At 36.6% G+C, this 27072-nt stretch overlaps 1 protein-coding gene across 3 annotated transcripts in view; it reads right to left on the bottom strand.

The window, feature by feature from the left end:
• The window catches only part of LOC149500281 (netrin receptor UNC5C), a 185400-nt gene that overhangs the window by 54771 nt on the left and 103557 nt on the right, over positions 1 to 27072 (bottom strand). Inside the window, exons 1-3 of one of the 3 annotated variants that reach the window (XM_089737024.1) lie at positions 24397 to 24647; positions 11892 to 11980; positions 3403 to 3972 (exon numbers count right to left, since the gene is read on the bottom strand). In XM_089737024.1, coding sequence (XP_089593150.1) covers positions 3403 to 3972; positions 11892 to 11955 — 634 coding nt within the window. In that variant the 5' untranslated portion in view covers positions 11956 to 11980; positions 24397 to 24647. Of the gene's footprint in view, positions 1 to 3402; positions 3973 to 11891; positions 11981 to 24396; positions 24648 to 27072 lie in introns of those variants that run through there. The other 2 variants (XM_089737022.1, XM_089737023.1) reach the window with 2 other exon arrangements.

Raw genomic sequence — 27072 nt, 5'->3', positions numbered from 1 at the left:
AGAAGACTAGGAGGAGAATCTTTGTTATCAAGCTCATTAAAATAACTACAAGCCGACATCGATTTTTTTTGCGGTTATTAACATCTTTATCTCAGCAGTCGTTGCTGCAAGAGAATTGTCAATCAATAACTCAAGCATCAGCGTTGTTCTTCCTTCTTTTTTCTTAAATGTTATAATTTTACCTAATAAGAATACATTCCGATTTTTGTGTTTCAACATATCTAATAATTTTGTGCGTCCAATTAACAGTGTACTCTTCATAATTGCATCCAAAAGACTTATTATCCTATTAAACCAAACTATATTATTGTTCAAAAGCCAAACGCTATTAAATCCAATGCTGCGCGGGAGTAAATCTAACACAAGTATTAAACGTCTGCATTTAGATTTATTAACCGTTGGCTAACCGTTAAAGAGTTATACTAGCTTCGGTCTTATTGGTACTACGTGAATGTGATACTTATAGTACGTTTGGTCTTGTAGGTGCCATGTGGATGGGGTATGAAATATTTTATTACGCTTCAGGGCTTAACAAATCTTTTGTTTTGTATTTTATAATGTTCAATTAATGTTTGTAAATTATAAAGAGGATTATGTAGTTTAATAAATAAATTAATAAATAAGGCACTGACTTTTGAATGTAGAAGCCATCTGGCGTGGCCTTTAATTGGGGAGGTTTTTAATTTTTCAATGTTTCCTCTTATATCCTATCCTAATACGTATATTATAATCAAACACATTAAAAATCTTTAAAAGTTTGTTATGTGTCTAAAAGTTCTATTACTCTGAATTCAACCAGACTTATTGTATTTAACAGAAGGCAAAGTCTGGAAGTCATAAATCTACATAAGCCTAGCTGGCTTAGACTTTTGTTAACATCATGGAATATCTTACCAACTTACATTTATAAGCGAGAGATTTATAGTAATAATCAATGCAGATTTTCAATTTAGTTTAGAGGTTGAATATACATAGCTAGTTCTATTTAGTGTATCCGTAAAGTTATATTTAGTACCACTTTCGGACCAAGTTATATGAATACTAGCTTTTGCCCGCGACTTCGCCCGCGTGGAATAGTTACTTTGGCATAACGCTAAATTTTACCCGCGAATTCATTTACAGTACTCAGGATTGGAACTTCATTATTGAACCGGTAGATGGCGGTAAAGAAGCTAGATTTTGAGATTTTTTGACAAACATTTTTTTAATTTTTCGTCAATAATATTTTTTTTTCTTAATAAAATGTATCCTATGTTACTTCTAATACCTCCAAAAATATGTGTACAAAGTTTGATGATGATCGGTTGAGTAGTTTTCGCGTGAAAGCGTAACAAACAAACTCACATTCACATTTATATATTAGTAGGGATTTCTGAAACAATTATTCTTCTAGTGGTCTTATATAAGCATATTGAGAGCATTTGTTGTCAAGTACTATTATTCTGACATTTCTGAAGCAAAATTTTCGTACGTTTTAATGTTAAGGGTGAAGCAGCCATTTTTTAATCGAAATAAGTATCTCAATGCGGTAGCAATATCTGTGGGCTATGGTAAGGCTCTGTTAAGCCAAAATATTAAGTAGCCGAAATAAACCCGTGTTGCCCAATACCTGGTTATTCTAATTATTTATCACTACATACTAATAAAACAAAGTCGCTTTCACTGTCCCTATATCCCTATGTATGCTTAAATCTTTAAAACTACGCAACGGATTTCGATGCAGTTTTTTTTAATAGATAGTGATTGAAGAGGAAGGTTTATATGTATAATAATATCCATTAAATAGTAGGGAAATTAATAATAAATTACAGTTTCCGAAGCGAAGCGAGGGCGGGTCGCTAGTTTTACATAGAAGAACAGAAATGTACTGTTAAGTACCTTTGGAGAAACATAATATTCAGCATAAAACAATTTGGCTCAACAAGAACGAGTGACAACAATTTGGATTTTCTACAAATCCCGAGTCGATGGTCATTAAGGATGCCTCTCTGCTTATAGACGATCCACGGCGAACAAACTAGGTTAGCCCAAAATAGCCCACGGAAACCGTCGAATTATGAGTTTTGATGAAATACTGCACCGCGTTCGGCTACAACCGGAAGCTATGCGTTTTTTATGACTATTTATTGAGAATGCATTTATAGGGGCATTTGATATTAATGAAGTTCCCGGAAGGCTTTTTGAAGAAACACGTTGGATTGTCAATAAAAAAAAAAAAAAAGTCCATTGGATTTTACGAGAATATCTTTTCCGATTCGTCGAATCTAAACGACGTGTTCTGTTACATTAAAATTTATTCCAGATTCTTAGATCCGTATCTGCTTTATTGATTGTTAAACGACTTCAAATTTACGAAATTAACATTTCCCTTTAAAATCGTTACTGATCACAGGGCACCGATCAAGATTAACTATACGAATAAATTTACAATGAGATGTTTATGGAAACGTTGCGATTTCATCTCATTCTTAATCGACTTTAATTTCCGACATTTTCAACACTTTTTTTTTGTTATTGCTAGATGAGTGGACTAGCTCACAGCCTACCTGGTGTTAAGTGGTTACTGGAGCCCATGGACATCTAGAACGTAAATGCGCGACCCACCTCGAGATATAAGTTCTAAGATCTCAGTATAGTTACAACGGCTGCCCTACCCTTTAAACCGAAACGCATTACTGCTTCACGGCAGAAATAGGTAGGGCGGTGGTACCTACGCGCGTGGACTCACAAGAGATCCTACCATCAGTGCTTATAGTGAGAATATAAAAAAAGCTTGAATGAACCGTCAATATTATTTTTCCATGTTTAAGAATCGTGGAAGTCTTTTTTGACAATCTTTTGTTTTGACCCTCTTGGTATTAAGCATTAACCGGGGCTTGTGGAGACAAATTGATGGAATCGGCATTGATGGCAAATGATGATTATTGGCACATAATTATCATAAGACGCTGGATCGAGGACTTACGTACATTAGGAACAACGTTGCTTTGGGGTAGAATTAGGCAGGACGTTGATAATTTATTTCAAGCAGAGTTATTTCTAAAATCATTATTCCGACTTACTAGAGAGAAGAGTAGAAGAGAAAAACTGATTTATTTATAAATGCCAAACCAAATATTTAGTCAAAATTTTCCGCAAAACGCTATAGGCAGACTTTATCCATCTTTTAGCTGGCGTGCGCTAGAACCAATTAAGTTAAGTACATCTGTTTCCTATAACTGCTTTAATACGGGGCCAACTACAATACTAAATTTAATCATCCGTGGAAATGGTATATGCTGAACACAGGAAATAAAAGCATAGAGTGGCAATCAGTTAGTCGACACAAACAAGATGTACCGATTTTTTCTTTCATCCTACCCAACATGATTAGTAAATTCCAAATAATGATTAGATACTCACAGGCAAGTTCCACGACAGCCGGCTGGCTTCGGATGTCTCCTCTGCTACTCCAAGCGTAACAAGTGCACGTAAATCTGTCCTCACCAAAATATTCATCTAGCTGATCCCGCGTCACGTTACATTCGGCTTCAACGATCCTAACTCCGCTTTGGGGATCCACGAACTCGAACTGTGTGCTCGCAACCGATCGAACTTCGTTGCACTTAAAATACACTTGGAGTGCGTTAGCCGCCCGACATCTTAACGTGGCCGGTTTATTTCTCACAACAAACGCGTGTTGTGGCTCTAATAGAAACATTGGCAGATTATCCGTCGCGCTTTGGAGCAAATGGTCTCCTGATAGCGAAGGTAATTCTTCTGTATCGTCTCTGTTGTCGTGGTCGTCTTCTTTGTGAGATTCATGGTCGTAATCTTCTTCTAAATAGTCTTTGTGATGAATTGGCGGGTTGTTCTTCTCTGAGTTGTAAGGGTCTAATGCTTCTACTCCAGCTGGATGAGCATATTCTGGTCGCAGTGGTATGGGTGCTGTGGGAAACGCTGTCGTTGCGGCTTCAGTTGAGTTTGACACGTCTGTAACAAAAAATATGATACTTTATACCCGTATATTTTAATGATATCGCTTACTTTTCATCTTAAGTATTATTATTCATAAAGCTGTTACAATTAATGAATAAACCTTATCATTCTGATCAAACCTTATATTAACATTTTCATTATTAAGAAATCTTTTCTTTAATAATAAAACAGCAATTTTAATGATTTGATTAATGTTTCTTAAATTGTTTTCCTTTAAAAATAAAATTCCACAATAACCTTCAGATTCCGTAAATCATCAAACGTAAATTCGAAATTACAGTTATTCTCAGAACCTCAATTAACGTCTAATTGGAAACAGCGAATTCGGATAGTAATCAAATACAACGTCGAAAACGTATACGCGTAAATCATAATTAGATTAAACTGTATGTACTGCAATAAACATGCCAAGTGATCTCAAAACCAACTGAAACTTTATGAAACGTGATCCAAACATTAATAAGACTAATAGCATCCTTAGCTTCCATCTCAACTTGTTCTTATTACGTCGGCTGAAATTTATTTCTGCGTCGCTCCAAATAAATAGCATCTGTCATAATAACATGTACCCTCCAAGTTTCGCCATCGATTTTACTCGGAGTCAGCACCTGGTATGACGCCTCACTCGCGCCTATTTACACGCAAAACATAGATATTAGGATACCGTACACCCTACTTTATGAATCACGACGGTTCAAGCCAAAACATTCCTTAATTCCTGCGGGACTTAAAGACAAAACTTCCCTGTAGTCAAATGTAAAGATCCCTCAACAAAATTTCGCTCGACTATCAGCACATCAGCGTATGCTCACAGATATGTTGACAGTGTTACTGGAATCGTTATTATATGAAGTGGGGATAATTTAACGAAAATAGCCCTCAAGTAAAGTGAGCCGTGGATAAGTTAATTAGTTTCACTTCCTTTCGAATTATTTCTATTTCCGTTTTCGCGGAGCACAGACGGTTCGGTTCTCGGATATATTTTTCCTTAATAGGATTTTGTTTCGTGCCGTTTTTCCGCCTCACCGCAACTGAGGACGTTTTATTGAAATCATTAAAATTCCAATTTAGACAGAATACACAGGTGACGGCACTTTACGTGTTATTCATTATAATGGAAATTCGTTTGAAGGGAATGCTTAGCTCGGGGATATTAAATATAATAAATATGTATTTTGATCAACGATTTACTGAAAACTATTACGCATATTTTTCAATTTGTTCGAAATTCTTCAACTTACTGTCCTTGTCCTTTTTTACTGGTGGTAGGACCTCTTGGGAGTCCGCGCGGATAGGTACCACCACCCTGCCTATTTCTGCCGTGAAGCAGTAATGCGTTTCGGTTTGAAGTGTGGGGAAGCCGTTGTAATTATACTTGAGACCTTAGAACTTATATCTCAAGGTGGGTGGCGCATTTACGTTGTAGATGTCTATGGGCTCCAGTAACCACTTAACACCAGGTGGGCTGTGAGCTCGTCCATCTCACTAAGCAATAAAAAAAAAGCCATGTAAAAGTTATTACTGTTAGTACAAAGCAGGGGCTCGTAAATGTCCGCTGTAGTTTGAAACTATGTTATAAACGCTAAGTAAACATTATTATTTAGACAACAAAGATTTATCACATCCGAACACAATAGCAACAAAATCGAATACCAATTAAATATAAATATAAAATTAATTACTCGAATACAATGTGAATGTTAATTTAAAAACGGACATGAAACTACAGGAAGGATGCCTAATACAAAACGAACGCCACTTAATTAATTATGGGCTACGTCGATTGATAAACAATCTGGTACCCTGTCACATCCTCATTTATTCTGATGAGAATTTGAAGTCAATTATACGATCTATCCGACCGAACGGACGGTCTTACAAAAGTATTGTTTAATTTGTTTACCCACATCCCACTCGACTGTACGTAGCTGTCACTTTTAATTGCTTTTAGGAATATCGATTTGATTAAAAACTTCTTACCGTGTCATCGATTTCATAATTATTCATTGACAGGCCGAAAACTTTATTCAGGTTTAATTAAGGCTGGTTTCTTTTTCGTTTTAGTGACAGACGTTATCGCATCGAAATACTCACTTCTGGTTCGAGTCTTGTTCGTATGTAGGTCGTCCTTACAACGTCACTTAATAAGTGTTATCTCGGTATGTGACGAAATTCCATTTAGCTTTACAGTTATAAGAAGCGTAACTAAAAGGGCCGATTGCGCGTCACGATTCAATTGTAAATTACATATAAAACGCTCCGCAGCGGCCGTGGAAAGTTCACGAGATCAATCAATGTTAGTCTTCACTTTCTAACAAACGAGCTCTCGATCATAATTCACTTATCTCCCATTTGGCTCGTCGTCGTATTTAAATACCGGAACGTAATAGATTGAAATGTTTTCTTAGTTTTAAAATGCCTCAGGAATCGAATAACAAATGTAAATGGGGAAATACCTTATCGCCATGGCACGATGTGAAATATGCTTGGCCTGACGAATGTTCGGATTCTCGAGGCGTTTCCTAACGAGATCTAAAAACAAACTGAAAACTCATCCGATTGGCGTCGTCCCGTCGTTAACAGTTTGAAAGAGACCGCCTCCTGTCATTTTGTCCGGCATTCAAATAATTACCGCACGGATCGATGCCATTCAAGATAGAGAAGGATCTTTATTGATGGCCTTTACTTAATCAACGTCCGCGGTTGGAACTTGAACTATTTTATTCTGGACTGTTCGACTTCCATTGAAGACATCGTAGATAGTAGCTTTGTTAGTCTGACTGAGATTTATGCCGTATACAAATTGAATAACATGAATCAGCTCGAAAAAGTCATAAATCTCAATCTCGATAAGTATGCTGTTTATTTTGATTTACAATTTAAGTACAAGATGCATTTCATAAATAACTGATAAGTACTGCGATAGTGATGCTTTTGTAAGGAACAATGGCATGACAAGCGGAAACATAAAACAGAAAAAAGTATAATACTTTTTTTGGCTGAGCGAGGACTGCATTAAGTCATTCCTAATCTCAAAACGTCTGAACTATCAATAAATAAATAAAGAGAAAGCTTCGTAATTATCAATAGTGCGACATACGATAACTTATCTAAAGAGCTTAGATTCGAGAGAAGTGCTACTTTAAAATTGGACGAACGTACTCACAAAACGTATTGAGCCGTAACACATGTGTTTTGAATAAATAGTATTAATAGTATAACTCATGAAGCGGTTAAGAGTAGATATCGGGCGTTACTCCGACCCGTTTTGGTGTGTAAAGATAACCGAAACTTTCAAGTGTACGAGTGAGGGCATAAATCAAGAAACGTATGCTCCGATATTTATGAACATGCTATAAAACACATGAGCGTTGCATTTGCGTCCGTTAAGTAAAGGGTTGAACGAGAATATGGATGAATAAGATACATGATAGAAATTAATTAGACTAAAATAGAACAAAAACTGGATCAAGGTGGTCACGACCCTCAGTAATGAGGAAGCAACAAAGAAGAAGAAGAAAAAGAAGAAAAAGAAGAGATATGTATGGAAATGGTAGTCAGTGCAAGATAGAGGGGGAAGAGGTCGACGGAAGAAGACATGGATGGATATGTGAATGACGATATGAGAGAGAGAGGAGTGAGTGTTGAGATGACGGCTGATAGAAGAGAATGGAAGAGAAAAATTAGCTGTGCCGACCCCACCTAGTGGGATAAGTTGGAGAAAAAGAAGAAGAATCATTTGTTCGTTGTTCATATTTTAGCTATTAACTCGATTAAAGGATAATTGATTTTAAAATATAACTGTGAGTGCACTTAGTGGTGGTGAATTCATGAAAAATCGCTAAGCAAAATCACTTGGCAAGAACGATTTGGTAATGACATGCATTTACAACACGCCTCGCCACCAGATACTATAGCTAGCTAGATCGGGAAATAAGTTGAATATATTACTATTACGGAAGTATAAAAAAGAAGTAATGGTTTAGTAGTGGATGAACATAGTCAAAATGATTATTGCAAAGCCGGATAGACTAAGTTCAGACAAAATTGGCTAAAAATCTGGGTATTGCTTATTACGGGATTTGATTTCTTCGAGTAATCTCGAAACGAACAATTATAATTAAAATGTTACGGAGTAATATAATAAGCTACCTTCCAAGAAAAATTAGGCACAAATTGAAGACAACCCTAAACCACAGACGTCTCACCAATCGATGGACTTTACTCGTAAATGCACTTAAAGCAAAGAGGAAAGCATTCGATCTATTTAATGTGTTCGTGGGAGGGGTCATTTCAAACTACCCGCGCCTCAAATGTATACTTGGTTTGTATATGTATGAGTCACATTTGATTAGTCTATTTGCATAAAAATAAATGGGGAGGGGTCTTGCAAAAAATCCGATGACTCGCATCGTTTGAAGTGGTCGGTAATTTCTGTACCTCATCAAATTGTTTGGAATTATGAATGTCGTGCTTAATTTTCGTATTGCACAATCAGTAAAATAATCTATAGTATTTGTTCAGGACAGTTCTAAATTTAAACAATTTGAAACATAACTTATAATTACTGCTACATTTACAGCTTTTCAATAACTTTCAATTCGTGGTAGGACCTCTTGTGATGGTGGTAGGACCTTTGGTCCTGGTGGTAGGACCTCTTATGAGTCTGCTCGGGTAGGTACCACCGCCCTGCTTATTTCTGCCGTGGAACAGTAATGCATTTCGGTTTGAAGGGTTGGGTAGCCGCTGTAACTACACTGAGACCTTAGAACTCATCTCAATGTGGGTGGCGGTATTTACGTTGTAGATGTCTATGGGCTCCGGTAACCACTTAACACTAGGTGGGCGGTGACCTCGTCGACCCATCTAAGCAATAAATAAAATAAAATAAATTATAAATTTATACATTATTTATATATTTCAGATATTTTGTTATCAATTATAAACCCAAAAATATTATGGGTTCGCATAATCCACTGGACACTCGTTCAGAATGTATACAATACCTCAACAAGGTGCAAAACTATTGGATTCTACAAAAACCCCTATTCTCACACTAGTTAGTGTGGAACACCTACAAAAACTCGTAAGGTAACTCGATACATTCAAAAAGCTTTGGAGTACCAGTCAAGAGGTTCCCAAACAAGATAATCCCTTTGTTATTCGAGTTATAATGGCGTCTCAGGGGAGTCTTTTGCTATTATTTTCTGTTTCATTCGCGCTGGCAGCTGCGAGGTGTGTTCGAGTGTCGGTTTCCGATTTCCACGTTAATGGATATACGGTTTTTGCATTAGCGAATATCGTCTCGGGATTTTAGTGGCATTAGCTTTATTAAATTTTGATTTTGCTTATGGTGATTTCATGGTATTGTGTAAGGCATTATGACTGCATAGGTATTTGATGCAGTTAGTAATTTTTTAAATATAAGATATAGCCCCGTTTGTACTTGAATTTAAAAGGGGGAATCCCAGTTTTTATCTTTTAAAATATAGTCGATTGTACCATCTGTACTTTTTATTAGTTCTTCTCACCTAAGTGTGCATTTATAGTGCATTCCCAATGATCATTTTTATACCACTAGATTCGGGAATGAAATAATCTACACGGTTTTCTTAAGCAACGCATAGTTCTGAAAACTCTTCAAACTTACAATGACTCTTTAGCAGCTGCTTTATTATTAACTATTATTATAATCTTATGAATCTTTATTAAATTAATTGGTATAAGATAATTATACATTGCTTCATTTTATATCTCCTCTATGTTTATCGATAGATTTTAATCACGTCATAATGCTATCATCACTTCGCACCGCCGAGCCACTTAATTCTTACTTTTCATCGGCGAACACTAATTTTCACACGTTCAAACATCGACCTAGATTCGTTGTTAACGCAACCTCTTTGTGGTATACATTTAGTGTTGTATTTATACCTGTACCCTGCAATACAGCTATCTTTATCTCTCACTCTAACAGTAATTCACATTAGTTTAGGCGGGAGAGCAAACAGAGTGATATTGAAGGATTATCTATGGTCGTGAAGCTTTGCGGCCTCACCGTGTGAGCTAACACTTTCTTGTCTTCGTGTATACAGATTTTGGCTTTGCTGTTAATGGGTTTGTCATGCTCGTGAGTTGTAATGTCTTACATTTGATGGATTGTTGTTTATTTTAATTACAATGCTTATTTGTTAAAAGCGTGTAAGGTAGATAAAGTTATATGAATTTCTGTTTTAAATTCTACTTCTACTTAAGTCTACTTTTCATTGTAAATTTTGTGTGCTTCGTACAATCTATTGTCTAGTAATAATTGAGTTCTATGATAAAGTAATGTTGTAAAAATAAGTACTTTGATCATTACATTTGTTAAAAAATTATACAACATGAACACTGCGACAAACTTTTCTATAATATTATATAGAGCTAAAAATTAATTCTATACAAACTTTAAAATGTGATTGTATTTTCAGGTTTAGGTAGTGAGTGATCAGTCGTTGAACCGCGTTTAAGCGTGACAGCTTTTTGCCTCTTTTTTTTCACCAAAGAGCTTTTTTCTCCGAAGAGAGTGTTTTTTGTCAGTGCGAGTACTTATCTGATTGTAGATTAGCTGTAAACTTTAAAGTTTTATTTTTACTTGCATTTTTTCGGCACCTTCTTAAGTTTGAGACAAGATAATGTTGAAAAATGTTCTGCCGAGAAAATTTTAACTTTTCTAAATTACGGGGAACGTTAATTACCTACTGAGATATGGAAGTTGGGGGTCTTTTTAATTAGGTGCGTAATGGCTTGACCTATATTTGTAATTGTGTCACGTTTGTTAATGTACTTATTCTGTTTAGTATTTAACATGTCGTTAATTATTTCAATACTATTTTCAAGTTTATTTTAAGTTACTGTTAAGAACTACAAATTAAAACTTCTTGTTCCTTTGTTCTTTTCCAATAAACAATTCTCTACTTTACCCACACATACGCATGAATGACGAAATGATGAATGACGATATGAGAGAGAGAGGAGTGAGTGTTGAGATGACGGCTGATAGAAGCGAATGGAAGAGAAAAATTAGCTGTGCCAACCCCACCTAGTGGGATAACGTGAAGAAAAAGAAGACTCACATTCACGCATACAAATTTGTTTTTGAGTTTGTGGGACTAAAATTTTTAGAATGATAAAATAATATGATATGAAGCTCACAAATACGGTAACTATAAGAAATTCGCAACATCAAAAATTGTAAAATGAAGATTTTAAGCGTAAAATCATTCCTTTGAAACTTTATTCAATATTTCACCGATTCTTATTATCAATATTTGGATCATATCAAGTTTAAATCAATTTTAAATTGCATTTGGTACTTTCTATATAGGATTCTAAATTATGAATTAAGGTACTTGTAGAGAATTAATTAACCAAAAACACTCGAACGCATTCAATATTGATACTCAACCGTTGAAGAATTCTTAAGCAACATTTTTTATTGCTTAGATGGGTGAACGAGCTTACAGCCCAGACAGAGGCTGAGAGCTCGTTAAAAAAGTAGGCAGCGGCTTGGCTTTGCCTCTGGCATTGCTGACGTCCATAGGCGACGGTTACTACTCACTATCAGGTGGGTCGTGTGCTCGTCTGCCTATAAGGCAATAAAATAAAACCTGGTTTTAAGTGGTTACTGGAGTCCATAGACATCTACAACGTAAATGCACCACCCACGTCTAGATATAAGTACTGAGGTCTCAGTTATGGTTACAACGGCTGCCCCATTCTACAAACCGAAACGCATTACTGCAGAAATAGGCGAGGCGGTATCTACCCGTGCGGGCTCACAAGAAGTCCTACCATCAGTAAATTAGAGCTTAACCTCAAAGCCGCTTAAAAATAATCACCGAAGAACCTTTATAAATGTGTCAAGAACTCACCGTGTTTACCATCAGCTGTGACTGCGACCACCCATAGCACGAGGAGCGCAACCCCTCCCGCCATTACTTCACATATATACACGCATCACCTAAAACAATACACAATGTTTGAGTATTTGAAAGCTGACCAATATTTGAATTGTTGAGGTAAGATTTGTCTTGGTGTTAACTCGAGGTACAACGTTGAACTTTTAATACAAATTTGTATTTCTTTTGTTTAATTATTTGAACCCAGTAAATGTTTTGTTGTGGTTAGAGCGATTGGGGTCTTTGAACGATGATCGTTCTTACAGAAACGTTTCGTGAATTTATTTAATACTAGAGGTCCCGCAGTAGTCGAAATTCGACTATAATTAATTGGAATTGTAAGTTTGTACACTATTATGATTGTATTTTATACTTCTATAATCACAAATTTCGCCAAGACTACACTATAAAAATATTAATAAAGACAAACAATATTTAATCTATTCTCAATTTGAACACAGACGTCAAGAACAAAAGTTTGACAATAAATAGTATGCATGCGTGTGTGCGTTAAATACATGGTATGTAGTGTGTGTAATGTTTTCTTTATTGATTTAATGTATCTTTTATGCATAATTAAAAAAAAATATTAGCATTGTGCACTTCTTCTCTATATTCTCTAGAAGTGTGGAAAATTTCACACTCCTCCGTCCTCGCAATTTTCGTAAAAAGGGATACAAAGTTTTTGCTTCACGTATTAATATATAGATTTTGAGACTTTTGAGAGAATTTTCGTTAAGTTGACTATGTTTGGTGATGTTTGTGCTAATAATTCCATGTTTATTTCAATCAAACGATCACATTGCTAGACGCAAAATAGCGGGGATATGTTTAGTTTTGTTTTTTTAATATGCACTTTATTCTTTAATTTATTAAAGCCCTCAATTGGATATATCTACAAAACATACCGCAATGAAGGCCATATTTTTATTATATTTACAAATTTAAGCTTTTGATTTTGGATAGACAATAACTTGAAAAAAATATATATCTTTAAATAATTTACGAAACCCACATGATGAATACATACAAAAAATGCCAAGAAACTATAAATTTCGTCACGCTCAAATATAACCTATCATTATGAATGTAAAATTCAGTTGGTCGTTATTCAACAGTTCATCGTTTTGTATCCCAACCGCAGCGTGACTAATTGGATAGTTTTGGTACGTTTTGAGGGAAAAAAAATAAATGGTACCACAGAATAGTGTCAGGATGGCGACGCTTAGGAAATCACGCCCAGCGTTTTTATTAATGTGAGGTTCAATATTGCACTTCGGACATGTTTAAAGAATGATAGTCATATTTGAAGGACAAAAAATTTCGTGAAATACTTGTCTATATAATATTATAAAGAGAAAAGATTTGTTTGTTTGTTTGTATTGAATAGGCTCTGAAACTACTGAACCGATTTGAAATATTCTTTCACTGTTTGGAAGCTACACTATTCCTCAGTGACATAGGATATAATCTTTTTTGAAAAAAAAGTAGAGATCCTTATTAAAACTCCAATAATGTAACTCAAGGTGTAAAAAAAATACCTAAAATATTCTTTACATCGCGTGCCCTGCAAAAACCACAATATGATAGAATAAAATAATGTAGTAGGTACGACTTTGTAGAACACATTATTATTTACAAAAAGTGCCACGACGACACGACTAACTATTATAGCTAAAGATCCGAGTGGAGCCAGAGCGGGCCGCTAGTTTGGAATAAAATGACTCACCATGTTATATCTCAAATAATATAGTAAACAGAGACACTTGATAATATGATTGTGCAATGGAGACACTATGTTAGAGTTTTCATTCCATAGTTTTGATAACTGCAGCAATTGTCAATTGTTTTAATGTAACGTTTATAAAGACCAGAGTACTAAAATAAGCAACCAGTAAAACGTCTCATATCCTTTTTGGATGCAACTTGGCTTACTTTTTCTGGACATTTCTATGTAAGCCAACAATAAAAACCGCTTAAACAATTGATAACAATTAAGATACAACACAGTAGCAATTTAGTTCTGTAGCCCGTGGTATGATTCAGATAAGACGTGTAAAGATTAGCAGATTACACGTAATGTTGTAACATTAAAATGATTCAGTAAATATAATTAAAATTACTTTTACGGTTTAATCCGGCGTCTCGTTAATTGTAAACAAAAAAATAATTGGGAAAATATCAGGCAAGAGCACCCGGCCAACTTTAGGAAAGACAACTGTAATGGGCACTAGACACTGACAAATAAACGTTTAGATATATGCATTTATAGATAATAAACATTCAGACAAAGAGCAAACAAACTTCATTTTTTTTTATTGCCTAGATGCGTGGACTAGCTCACAGCCCACCTGGTGTTAAGTGGTTACTGGAGCCCATAGACATCTACAACGTAAATGCGCCACACACCTTGAGGTATAAGTTCTAAGGGATCAGTATAGTTCATGACACGAATGTTCACCCGATGTGGATATCAAACCCACGACCTTAGGGGCAACAGTCAGGGGTGCTATCTACTGCACCACCGAGTTAGTCAAAATTGTGTTATTTTCGTCGTTTCGAATACTCTAGAAAGTCACCACGTAGTGCAGTCACCACGGATGACGAAATAAAAGTAGATTTAATTATGTCTGTGATTCGTGAAATCGGGAGATCGGATCGAAATAGTACTATTTGGTAAATCATTTGAAACTTGATAATTAATTAAAGAAGCTCATGATATTTTAAATTGTTTGAATTCTGAGATTATTATACTACGAAAATTTTAAGTAATATCTAATTCACTATATTCAAATTTTGAATTTAAGCTGCGTCTATTTTATAAATTGGGAAACTTTCTGAGAAAAAAAATCCTTTGCACATTAAACAGTTAAAAATTGTAAATAGCAAGAGAAAGTTGACGATGAGCACTAAGTTCATTAAATTTTAAGCTGTACCGGTCATACCACGATAGCTGTGGTGATTCCGTCCATTGGAATAACAAATCCTTAATTATATAACGGCTATTCGTTCAATGTTTTTGGACTCTGAAAACCACTTAACGCGTGGTGTAGTAGACTTAACAAACTGTACAGAACCACACAATAAACTTATTCTTGTATGAGTATCCTCGAATTGAAATATCGTTTCAAAATTGATGTATTTACGGAACCGATGGACTAATTAGAGAATCGTCATCATCATCAGCTTTATCTGCCCACAGCAGCTTTCCCCAATGCCTTCCACGGAATGCAGTCCTCCGCCTTCCGCATCCAACGACTTCCCGTCGTGCGCACTAAGTCATTAAGTTAGATAATGTATTTGTTTAATTTATTATTAACATGTAATGTACTATTATAATAGTGAAATCGCACTATTTAATTGATGAATAGTTGGTCAAATGCCGATTCGTGTAAAATTATTCAGCCTGAATATTAAATTTTCTAAGTTATGGCATGTGTAAAATTTATCGATAGAGCCTAATTAAAATCTTTAAATTTTCACAATAATCGTTTAAATTCAAATTTCTGAATATTAAGTCGTTGAGTCGTAAATTTTTATATACCTATCTAGTGTACTCTCAACAAGCTACGCGACAATGGCGGTGTTCATACCCCGCAGGCAGATACCAATAGGGGAACAAGTATGTACATAATAGCTGTTTACGAGCGACCGATAAAGGAAAAACAAGGTATGTTAAAATTAAGTAATTGCTGGTAGTAGCGCATTCTGCACGTTTACTTGAGTATGCACCATTTCCTGCCTATTTCCGCCGCGAAACACTTCTGGTTTGTAAGCTGGGACAGATCTCATACAACATCATATTTAAATCCCATCGACACAACCCACTGACAGAAACTTAAGTTCAATTTGAATTTTAAAATATCCTCTCAATGAGATTAAGCTTTTAAATAAATATTTTATTTTCATCTCTCAACTCCTTGTCAGCAGCTGATGATTTCCTCCACTCTTACCAATATCTGAACATCTTGGAATCCCAATCCATGGATAATATTGTCTTCTTACAGACAACGATGCTCACTATCATCTTTACTATGATAAATTCCCACTGAGTTTCTCGCTGGATCTTCTCAGTGGGTCCCGATTCCAATCCAGTGATAGATTCTGCGTAGCATTGTTCTTGCTAGAGCTAGTGTTAGCAAATTCTTTCAAGTTGAGCCCGTGAGCTCACATACCCGTCCGCGTGAAGCCGGTATAGCTTCACAGGCTACAATCGAATAGGTAGGGGAGATATGTACCTCTATATATAGAACTCCAAGTGATCGGCGGTTTTCGTGTAATCAGATATATGGGTTCCAATAATCTCTCAACACTAAATTGGCCGTGAGCTGGTTCACCTATCAAATGCAATTTGACATTAATATTGAAATATCGACATTAATGATCGGACATCATTAATTGTTATTTCGACGAACACAATACATAAATTAAGAGCCGCAAATATAAACTTAGTTTACTGGCAGTAGGACGTCTTGTGAGCCTACACGGGTAGGTGTCACCGCCCTGCCTATTACTGCCGTGAAGCAGTAATGCGTTTCGGTTTGAAGGGTGGGGCAGCCGTTGTACGGTAAAAATTGAGACCTTGGAACTCATGTCTCAAGGTGGGTGGCGGCATTTTGTAGATGTCTATGGACTTCAGTGACCACTTAACACCAGGTGGGCCGTGAGCTCGCCCACCCACCTAAGCAATAAAAAAATTAAAAAGTCGTATGACAGTATTCCTTGTGAAGCTCAACATACGGAAGTGCTTGGCAGTAAAGCTCGTTACACACATGCTATAGATCTTAATAGATAATTTTGTAGCGGTTTATCGGCGTATCGTAATATCAATGTCCAGTGTGCTTTGTGCGAGTTTTATAACGTTCTCGATAGCGTAAAAGTTAATTCAAATTTGTATACGGTTGGAACGTTTGCCTACGTTTGCCGCTAGGGGCGCTGTTCTAACTGCATAGTAGTTTGACTTAACTTTGTCGCTATCGAGAGCGTTAAGTAACTCGCACTAAGCACACAGGTCTGTTTAGTAGTTTCAAAGTGCTCGTGGTTCGTGTTTGCTTCAGTCACTTTCTTTACAGATTTCAAGAACTTGAGATGTGTTGTGATTGATGTAGGATCCTAGGTTCTCACTGATAATAAATTGTCAATGTTAATGATAATAACACCCTGTCTATTTTTGCTCTGTCGTTGTTTTCCATTTAACAATAAATAGCACGTATGCTCTTCATTAAAATCTATCAAAATATTATTAATAAATTACTAAACAAATACGGCGGCCCATAAAAGCGGTATTTTTTTTATATTTTCAAGTATCAAATTTATGAAGCGCGTAAACAAAATCGCATTTATACGGAAAGCCTTATTTGGCCCGGTTAAGCTCGGCAATTTGTTTCGTCACCGATAACTGTTATCGCTACAGTAAACATCGGGCGAAAGCCGTCGCGTGTTTACCATACGATTCGTGTTTCATTAACAAGTAAACAATGTTAACATTTTTGATTGAATTTTACTTTTAATGACTATAGGAGGTATTGTGAAAGGTAGGTTTAGGTAGGTAGTAGGTATCAACTAATTCGCATATTTCTGCGATTAATTATTAGAGATTTAGATCTCGTGTCTCGAAGAGGATGTTGGACCTTACGGGGTGTTTGTTTTTTTATTGCTTAAATGGGTGGACGAGCTTACAGCCCATCGTGTGTTCAGTGGTTACTGGAGCCCATAGACATCTACAACGTAAATGCGCCACCCACCTCGAGATATAAGTTCTAAGGTCTCAGTATAGTTACAACGGTTGCCCCACCCTTCAAACCGAAACGCATTACTGCTTCACGCCAGAAGTAGACAGTGCGGACTTACAAGAGGTCCTACCACTAATAATTACGCAAATTATAATGTTTACGGGTTTGATTTTTATGCCAGGATGTTATTCCTTCATCGTGGAAGTCAATCGTGAACAATTGTTAAGTACGTATTTTATTAGAAAAATTGGTACCCGCCTGTGGGATTCGAACATGCATCGCATCGCATCGCTAGATATAAATGCACCGAATGTCTTATCATTTAGGCCACGACGACTTCAAGCACTTGTGTGCCCTAATAATTTCTAAATACCAAATCCATAAGAATTTATTTTAACCTGGCCAATAAAAAAAGTCGAATTCTTAAGTGTAATAACGAATATTCTACCTTAATTTTGAATAAAACTACTTTTTTTATTGCCCTTGTTGGCAGACGAGCATACGGTCCACCTGATGGTGAGTGATTGCCGTCGTCTATAGACTTCAGCAATGCCAGGAACAGAGTCAAGCCGCTGCCTACATCGTACAGTTAATAAGATATCATTATTTATATTTTAGAGATTTGATTTTAAATACCGTGAAAATTGTTCGTCACCAATATATTAATTGTTTACGCTTATAAGTTGTGTATATTTAATTAAGATATAAATCTCATTTTAATCACGTATCAAATCCCATGCAAAGCTGGAAGGAGTTTTGTTGCAGCAAAAACCAATAAAATACAATAACAAATGATATTAATTAACAGAATTTATTTGTGAGATCAATCAATTTATATTGTTGAATAAAAAAAAAACCTTTTTGTAATATGAGCTCAATAATATTTCGTAATCGAATAGGGCTGCTAAACATCGATTAATATAAAAAATAATCAATGCTGTTTTCACACTAAAGAAATTCAGACTTCGCCCAAATGCCTTAAGGTATTATTGTTGTTATTTCCAAAGGCATGTTTTTTTTTTATTGCCCTTGTAGGCAGACGGGCAGACGGCCCACCTGATGGTGAGTGGTTACCGTCGCCCATGGACTTCAGCAATACCAGGGGCAGAGCCAAGCCACTGCCTACAAACAAAGACTGCGGTAATCCATCCGCATCATGCGGCCAGTGAGCACATTCATCAGTATATTGTGGTAAAAAAGTACGAAATCAGAAGGGCTTGTTTGAAACGATCCGGCAGCCCTATCGTGAACTCCAATAAAAAGTTACACTCCGACATACAACCTTCGGATAACTTAGTTACTTAATAACATTAATTGTTAGTACAATAGTCCCTTACAACTTGGCCAAGGTACTTTGTATAAGTAAGTGAGCGTTCTTTTAGTGAATTCTTAATGTGGACTTTGAGTGTATCTACACGAGCGAGATGAAGCGAGATGAAGGTTTAGTCTAAGATATTTCGTGATCTTAATAAAATATCCTATTATTTCTTCACAAAAAATATGTGATAGAGTTACGTATGCCACTTCTAAGAATTTTTAAGCGTAAAAGTGGAACTTAGAGCATAAAACTCAGAGACTGCCAGAAATGTCTGAGTTTCATGCGTGTCTTCTTCTAGTTTTCTCCATTATAGTGAGTCGAGTCGACACGGGTTCTGGGCGCCACGTTTTTTTGTCTAGTTTTATCTGCGTTTCGATTTACGTAAATGAGTTTTTGACCTAATCTCAATCCGATACAATTTACAATCGACTGATCCTGAGACCGTCTGCCGTGTAAATAAATTGAATTATTAGCCACGATTAAAACTAGAATAACGCTTTCGTGTCGTGTGTTTGTTTTAGTAATTTCCTAAAGTTTTATAGCTAAATTTTTCATTGTTTTTATACCTATGCTGATAGCCTTGAGAGGGTATTTCAGTTTCTCCTTGACGTGTAGGTGAGCTCACGGTGCTCAAACCGGAGTGTTGGTAGCACTGGCCCTAGTAAGAGCAGTGCTTCGCAGAATCTACCACCGGATCGGAAACGTGACCCACTGAGAAGATCCGGCAAGAAACTCAGTGAGCATTTTTCATAGTAAGCATCGTTGTCTTTAAGAAGACAATATTATCCATGGGTCGGGATATCAAGATGTTCAGATATTGGCAAGAGCGGCGGAAATCATCAGCTGCTGACAAGGAGTTGAGAGATGAATGTAAATATGAATTTAAAAGCTCAATCTCATTGAAAGGATATTTTAAAATTCAAATCGAACTTAAGTTTTGTTCAGTAATGAAAATAATAGCTTTTTACTAGTAGGCATTAAATAAAAGCAGGAAAGTGAAATAAGACAAATATACTCCTGGTATCTATCACGCGTTAGCATTGTTAATGACATGGTCATTTATACCGATGCTTAGTCTTCCAAAAAAAATAGCCCAATACCATCTACAGCTATTATCATAAAAGTACATCCGAGCTTTTTAAAGTTCCTCAATTAAGTATATCTGGGCGGCCATCTTGCTTTCGTCTCTCCAATCTGTGACATCTCAAACGTGACAGTGTATTGTAATGGGAATCGACATTAACCTATTTATGTGCCCGCTTCTTATCTGATGGAGCCTATGTCGGACGAAATGGTTTAATCTTGGGTGAAACTGTGACTCTAGTTTGTTCAAATGCTTGTTTGAAAGATGTTCATTGTAACATATTTACTTGATAGTGTTTATGGTTAGATTTTTGTTGTTGTTAAGTGATAGTCCACCTAGACTTAAGTAGTAATGAGAACCCATACATTTTACATTTTTTTTATTGCTTAGATGAGTGGACGAGCTCACAGCCCTTGGTGTTAATGGAGCCCATAGACATCTACAACGTAAATGCGCCACCCATCTTGAGATATAAGTTCTTAGGTCTCAAGTATAGTTACAACAGCTGCCTCACCTTTGAAACTGAAACGCATTACTGCTTCACGGCAGAAATAGGCAGGGTGGTGGTACCTACCCGTGCGGACTCACAAGAGGTCCTACCACCAGTAATTACGCAAATTATAGTTTAATTTTGCGGGTTTGATTTTTATTACACGATGTTATTCCTTCACGTTTCATGTTTGTTGAGTACGTATTTCATTAGGAAAATTGGTACCCGCCTGCGGGATTCGAACACCGGTGCATCGCTCAACACGAATGCACCGGACGTCTTATCCTTTAGGCCACGACGATTTCATTTACTTTCTTACATTTTACAGTGTTGTTCACTCAGATTCCCTCTAAACGTTAAGTCGAAGTCTGAATTGTGTCGAATAACGGCTATCACACATTTTAAATCACGAACTTATTGGGACAAAAATAGGTAAGATACATAGGTCCAACTACTATTTCTAAGTTCAACAAAAAAATTATTAGTTCTAAATTTGCTACCGTTGGTAGGGTTTATTAACCCCAGACGGCTGCTTGTCAGTCTCCATCGCGAAACAGTAAGGCCTTCTTTCTGGCTAAAGAGTTTGACAGCGAGTCAATTAGTCAGGCCTTAATATAGTAATATCAATGGGCTCCGGTAGTCACTTAACAGCAGCTGGGCCGCGAGTTCCATCACCCGCAACACAAAAAAACGAAAACCCATTTACATCGTAATGCAATCGAAACTACCCAATTGGATTTAGGAGAACGGCAATTCTACTACGAAAACTCGAAGCGATTGCGATTGGGCACAAAATCGAGAAGTGTGTGCCGAACACATGAATACGTAACGTGCTATTACCAGAATTTTTTTTTTCTTACCTAAGCTGATAGCCTTGGACCAGCATAACCTTAACTAGTAGGTGAGCTCACGGGGCTCAAACCTGACGACGTTGCTAACACGAACCCTAGCAAGAGCCGTGCTTCGCAGAATCTACCACCGGATCGGAAATGCGACCCACTGAGAAAATCCGGCGAGAAACTCAGTGGGCTGTGTCTGTGGGTTAATTTACTCATCGAGCCCTTCGTGACAAGCGACGGGTTCGACGAGAACGATGACCGGGGCCAGTACAATTAAATACTACATACTAATTAAATACTAATATCAACCAGCTATGAGACTCTAAAATACGCTTAAAAGTTTCGTATAGCAAATTTAAATTCAATTAACCCGTGTGTTATATTTGACGGCTGTTAGTAATTGATTCGGTTATTACCATGAGTTACATTTAAGTCCGTTGCTCTTTACCGGCGTAAACAATTCACAATTCAAAGACATGGCATACAATTCGGACCGTCAAGCTACACTAAAATTAGTAAAATTACTTATATGCTAATATAAATTTAAGAAACGTTTTTTTTTTTTTTTATATTGCCTAGATGTGTTGACGAGCTCACAGCCCACCTGGTGTTAAGTGGTTACTGGAACCCATAGACATCTACAACGTAAATGCGCCACACACCTTGAGATAGAAGTTCTAAGGTCTCAGTATAGTTACAACGGCTGCCCCATCCTTCAAACCGGAACGCATTACTGCTTCACGGCAGAAATAGGCGGTTTGATCATATCATTCGTAGCACAAATAAATATAAAGGTTGTAAGTCTGTACGGATAGGAACCATCATCTTATTTTAACGCTGAATCAGTTGTAGGTTCCGATTTGAAGGATTGAGCGCGCGATATAAGACATAATTGAACCTTGTTTCAAGTTTTTGTCATTTCCATAGGCATACTTACTGGTGATAGGACTTCTTGTGAGTCCGCGCGGGTGGGTACCACCACCCTGCCTATTTCTGCCGTGTTACAGTAATGCGTTTCGGTTTGAAGGGTGGGGCAGCCATTGTTGAGACTTTAGAACTTATATCTCAATGAGGGTGGCGTATTTACGTTGTGGATGTCTATGGGCTCCAGTAACCACTTAACACCAGGTGGACTGCGAGCTCGTCCACCCCTCTAAGCAATAAAAAAAAATACCTATGAGCTCCCGTGATAGCTACTTTAACTGCCGATCTCCTTTGGAGCAGAGCATCCTACGTTAATCCACATTTCTTTTCCTGATGTATATTGTGCCGTTCGGCTCAGGATAGAACTCTCTTCTACGGTCCAAGACCAAATTTGAGAAAGACGAATCCTAAGATACTGAGAATGATCCTATATCTAAGAGATCTAAAACACTTAAACATACATTGAAAACAAAAGAAGGCAAAGTTGGGCAATCCAGACCCCTTAATAACAAAAACTGAAATAATTACTTCAGTGCGCCACGTATAGGGCTCTGGTGACTTACATGGCAGTCGATGTGCTAAAACCTTTTCAATCTTATAATAAATTATTTGTGCAAAAACATTAGAAAAGGTCCATGCTGAGCACTATGACATTGCCTTCTTCACCTAATACACCATCAGACGGGCCGTATGCTAGCTTGCCTATTGAAACTACCGGTTGATACCGGTAGAGATTGGTACCTAGTACAATTAAAATTTCGACCTCATGTCTCAAGCGGTGGAGGCCTTCACGTATGTCCATGATCTGTAGTTCTCCCTTAGCACCGAAAAAATCATGAGCCCATCTCAACTCAAGCCATCTTCCACCAAATACAAACAAATACGCAAATGGTTTGAGAATATGCCGTTTAGTTGGAAAATTATCTGTTGTTAAAAACTTAACTTCACTTTGATGTTACATATAGCCCACTTCTCCATGTAAACAAAGAAATGTTTGCTATCAGTAACATCCGAGCGAAGCAATAAATCTAAGGATATCACTAATAACGCATCAATCATTGGAGCGTATCGATTTTGAAAAAAAAAACAACGGAACGCACGATAAAAAGCTACGTTGCTTGGGATAGGGACTGTAAGAATTAAAGTAAAATCAGCCATCTTAAAATTTGAACTTCTTTGTATTTAGAATCGTTATAAATTGATAGGTTATTGAAAATATTTTGGTAATTAGCACAATTCCACAATGGTTTCATTTGGGATTGACGAGCACAATAATAAAGAAACAATTAACTCGAAAATCGGGTAAGTGAATCGTAAAAGTTTAAGTAGTAGGTAGAAAAGTAGTAGGTAGTTCTTCGTCATGAAAAGGGTTATTTTACCCCAGTATCTATTGTCCTCCTGCTGATTTTTGCCGCGATGCAATTGTGTATGCCGCTTTGAAAATCTTTGTTCTATGACCACCTTGTTTATTAAATGTTTAATAGACCTTAAATAGCATTTTGTATTCGTGTGACATGTTTGGTCAGAATTGAGTGCATTTGTTTTTGTCTTGTCTGTATTTCCGGATACACATAAAGCAGAGGAAAATGTAGCTTGATCATTGTATCTAATCGAATCCGAAGAGAGTGGCTTAGTAGTGAGGTTCAGTTAATAAACAGTCTACTATGGATAGTAAAAAATAATTGAATAGCTTGTTTAAGTGAATTCATTAAATTATTTGTAATCTACTAATTAGTAATATGCTCCTTCATTTATATTTCGTTGTGTTACCACATGTGGAAAATAAGAAAATATTTAAAATAATTTTGAACCTTGATATGCTAATACCAATACATATTTCAATAATTAACTTGTCATATTTGAATCTCAGATTACGTGTGTAATAATAAAAATGAATGTTTTAAATCGGATTACATTTTCTGAACAACCGACAAACGAAACCTTGTATCGGTTTAGCTTCACTACGAATTTTATAAATGTTCCCTATGTGTACGGTACTTTATTTTATTACGAAACCCATAAAACTCTACGGCTAACAGAAATACCTTTAGTAATCCTTGTCATTTCGAGTAGAACTTAAAATGAACTTACAACATAAAAGCACAATCCAAAAGCCGCACTAAAAATCGGTAAGATATTCCAAAACATCCATTGAGGGCTTTTACTTCATAAATTCGGAAAATCTGCCACAATACACCAACACAATAAAGATAAAAGCTTTCACTCCATGCATGCGAATTGCTTCCAGAAAAACAGTTTCAAAGATACGCGGTCTCGTGTTGTCAACACGGAGCTTTAAGCGTCACGTCCGCAACTTACGAACTTCGGAGTTCAACTGCCGCTGTTCGCTTCAAAAGGGGAATAGCGCCCGGGGGCAGGGGCGCAGGGGAAGGGCTCTCCAGGCGAGGAGATAACTTTTGATCTTTTTGGTGCCATAGAAGATTTTAATGATGCAGTCACATCTGGGGATCGGTAAGAAAAAGTGCAGTTAAGTGTTAATGCATGTCAAGGGCTCGCTGGAAACAGTTTGCCTGAGAAAAAAAAATTAAGGGCGTGATTGCGGGTGACATTTTTAAATATAGAAAATACTTTCATATCGATTCGGAAATGTTACAGGTCATGTCAAAAGAGCGACGGTTAATATTGCTTGCTGGTTGTCATTTTCACATCAGATGAGACGTAGCGGGGTTAGCGATATTGCGCAAGGAGCTTTTTGTCGCTGCATATGTCTGAGCACAAAAGCTCGAGGACGAAGCAGGTACAAAAGATCCCAACCCCGTTTCATGTTACGAACGTTAGATTAATGGACGGGAACATTGTGGAGTTAAGAACCCAAAAATTTACAACGCCATTGTATATGTCGTGTAACAAAAGAGCACAATAGCCAGGATCGGCTTCTGTTATTACCTTATCGACTATCGTTTATCTGGTCTATGATTTCTCTCACTTTTCGAGCAATACGAGAGCCATTGAGAATCACTTCGAGATTGGATCAACGGAGAACAGATGTTTGCAAGGCGTGCCGGGTAGCATACAAATAATTTATTTGTAAAGCAATTTTTCGAGTGGTATTGATAAATGGAATCCGAACAGGAAACATTATAATGGATTTGGGTAATGCAAATCGTTAATCCTTAGGCTCTTGATGTTGCGGTTCCCATGCCAAAAAAATATTATATTAGGTTAGCTTCCTTCCGTTACGACCTGTGTTTGTGAATTTTAAGGCTCTTACTTACACGACAATACGGTATGATCTCACGACACATGCTAAATTCGCTAGTGTATTGATGTGATTACAACTCAAAGAGACATAAATCAGCTGTATACCATATGTGATTGAATTATTAGGCACTTCCCTTATGATTGACGATATAAATAGTTTTCGTATAGTTCAGGATTATTAATTTTGAATTTACTCTTCTATATTCAAAGTCAAATATTCAATATTAATATAATTTGAAAACTAAGCCATTCGCTACAAGGTTTGCGGGAATTTAATTTAAGACATTTTTAGAGCTATTAAATCAGTGTTGTACTCAATAATAAATTAGATTTTGATTAATAAAAAATCATTATTAGAACGCAAATGTGTGAAGTAAATTTTAAGTGATCAGCATTAAAACTCTCGACAATATTTATCTTGGTTAAATACATTAAACGTTGACTGCCGTGTAGGTCACCGGTGTCCTACGTGGCCCACAGAAGTAATTATGTCGATTTCTCTCTTCGATCTTCGTACTAAGGCGCCGGAATCCTAAGATACTGAGAATGATTCCATATCTAAAACCTTCAGACACAGCCCGCTGAGTTTCTCGCCGGATCTTCTCAGTGGGTCGCGTTTCCGATCCGGTGGTAGATTCTGCGAAGCACGGCTCTTGCTAGGGCTCGTGTTAGCAACGTCGTCAGGTTTGAGCCCCGTGAGCTCACCTACTAGTTAAGGTTACGCTGAAATAGCCTCTCAAGGCTCTCAGCTTAGGTAGGAAAAAAAACCTAAGATACTGGGAATTATTCTATATCTAACAGATCTAAAAGACTTAAACATTGAAAACAAAAGAAGGCAAAGTTAAGCAATCCAGACGCCTTAGTAACGCCTTAAAAACTGAAATAATTACGCGCCACGTATAGGGCACTGGTAACTTACACGGCAGTCAACGTGTTAAAACCTTTTCAATCCTATAATAAATTGTTTGTGCAAAAACATTTAAAAAAATACACACACGACAATAAAATAACAAGACCTTTGACAGAGACATCTTTGTAACAACAAAAACGTTGCACATCGAAAACAAGATGGCACATAAATCATCCACCGAGAGACGCGACGGTAGCACGTTGGGATAAAGCTCTTTACACACGAGTCACTGCTGGTAATGAGTAATGGACGAACGATCATTATTCAACAGTATTGTGACCATGGTAACTCTCTGTGAAATCCTAAAAAATTAAACAAAATCTGAACGTTGAATTTTACTATGAACTACGAATTACTTACTAATTACGAACTACGACTTTAAATAGTGAGTTATTTGACATAAAACCGCTTATGATCGAATTGTTTTGAGTATTTAGTAGGTATAAGTTATGATCGTATTATAATTGTTTGATATTTAATAATTGGATTTAGCTCAAACTTTCAATTGATTATGTCAACAATCAAGCCTTACTGTTTGTCATAAAATCACTACAGATTTCATGACAAAAATTTTCTGAAAATGTACTCTAAATTTGCAGCATGATTGACTTTGGCAATTGTTTCAAATAATTATG

Source organism: Bombyx mandarina, chromosome 22 (assembly GCF_030267445.1).
Source record: "Bombyx mandarina strain Sakado chromosome 22, ASM3026744v2".
NCBI lineage: Eukaryota > Metazoa > Arthropoda > Insecta > Lepidoptera > Bombycidae > Bombyx > Bombyx mandarina.
The sequence above is the reverse complement of the archived record's forward strand: the minus strand, read 5'-3'. Positions and strand labels throughout refer to the sequence as shown.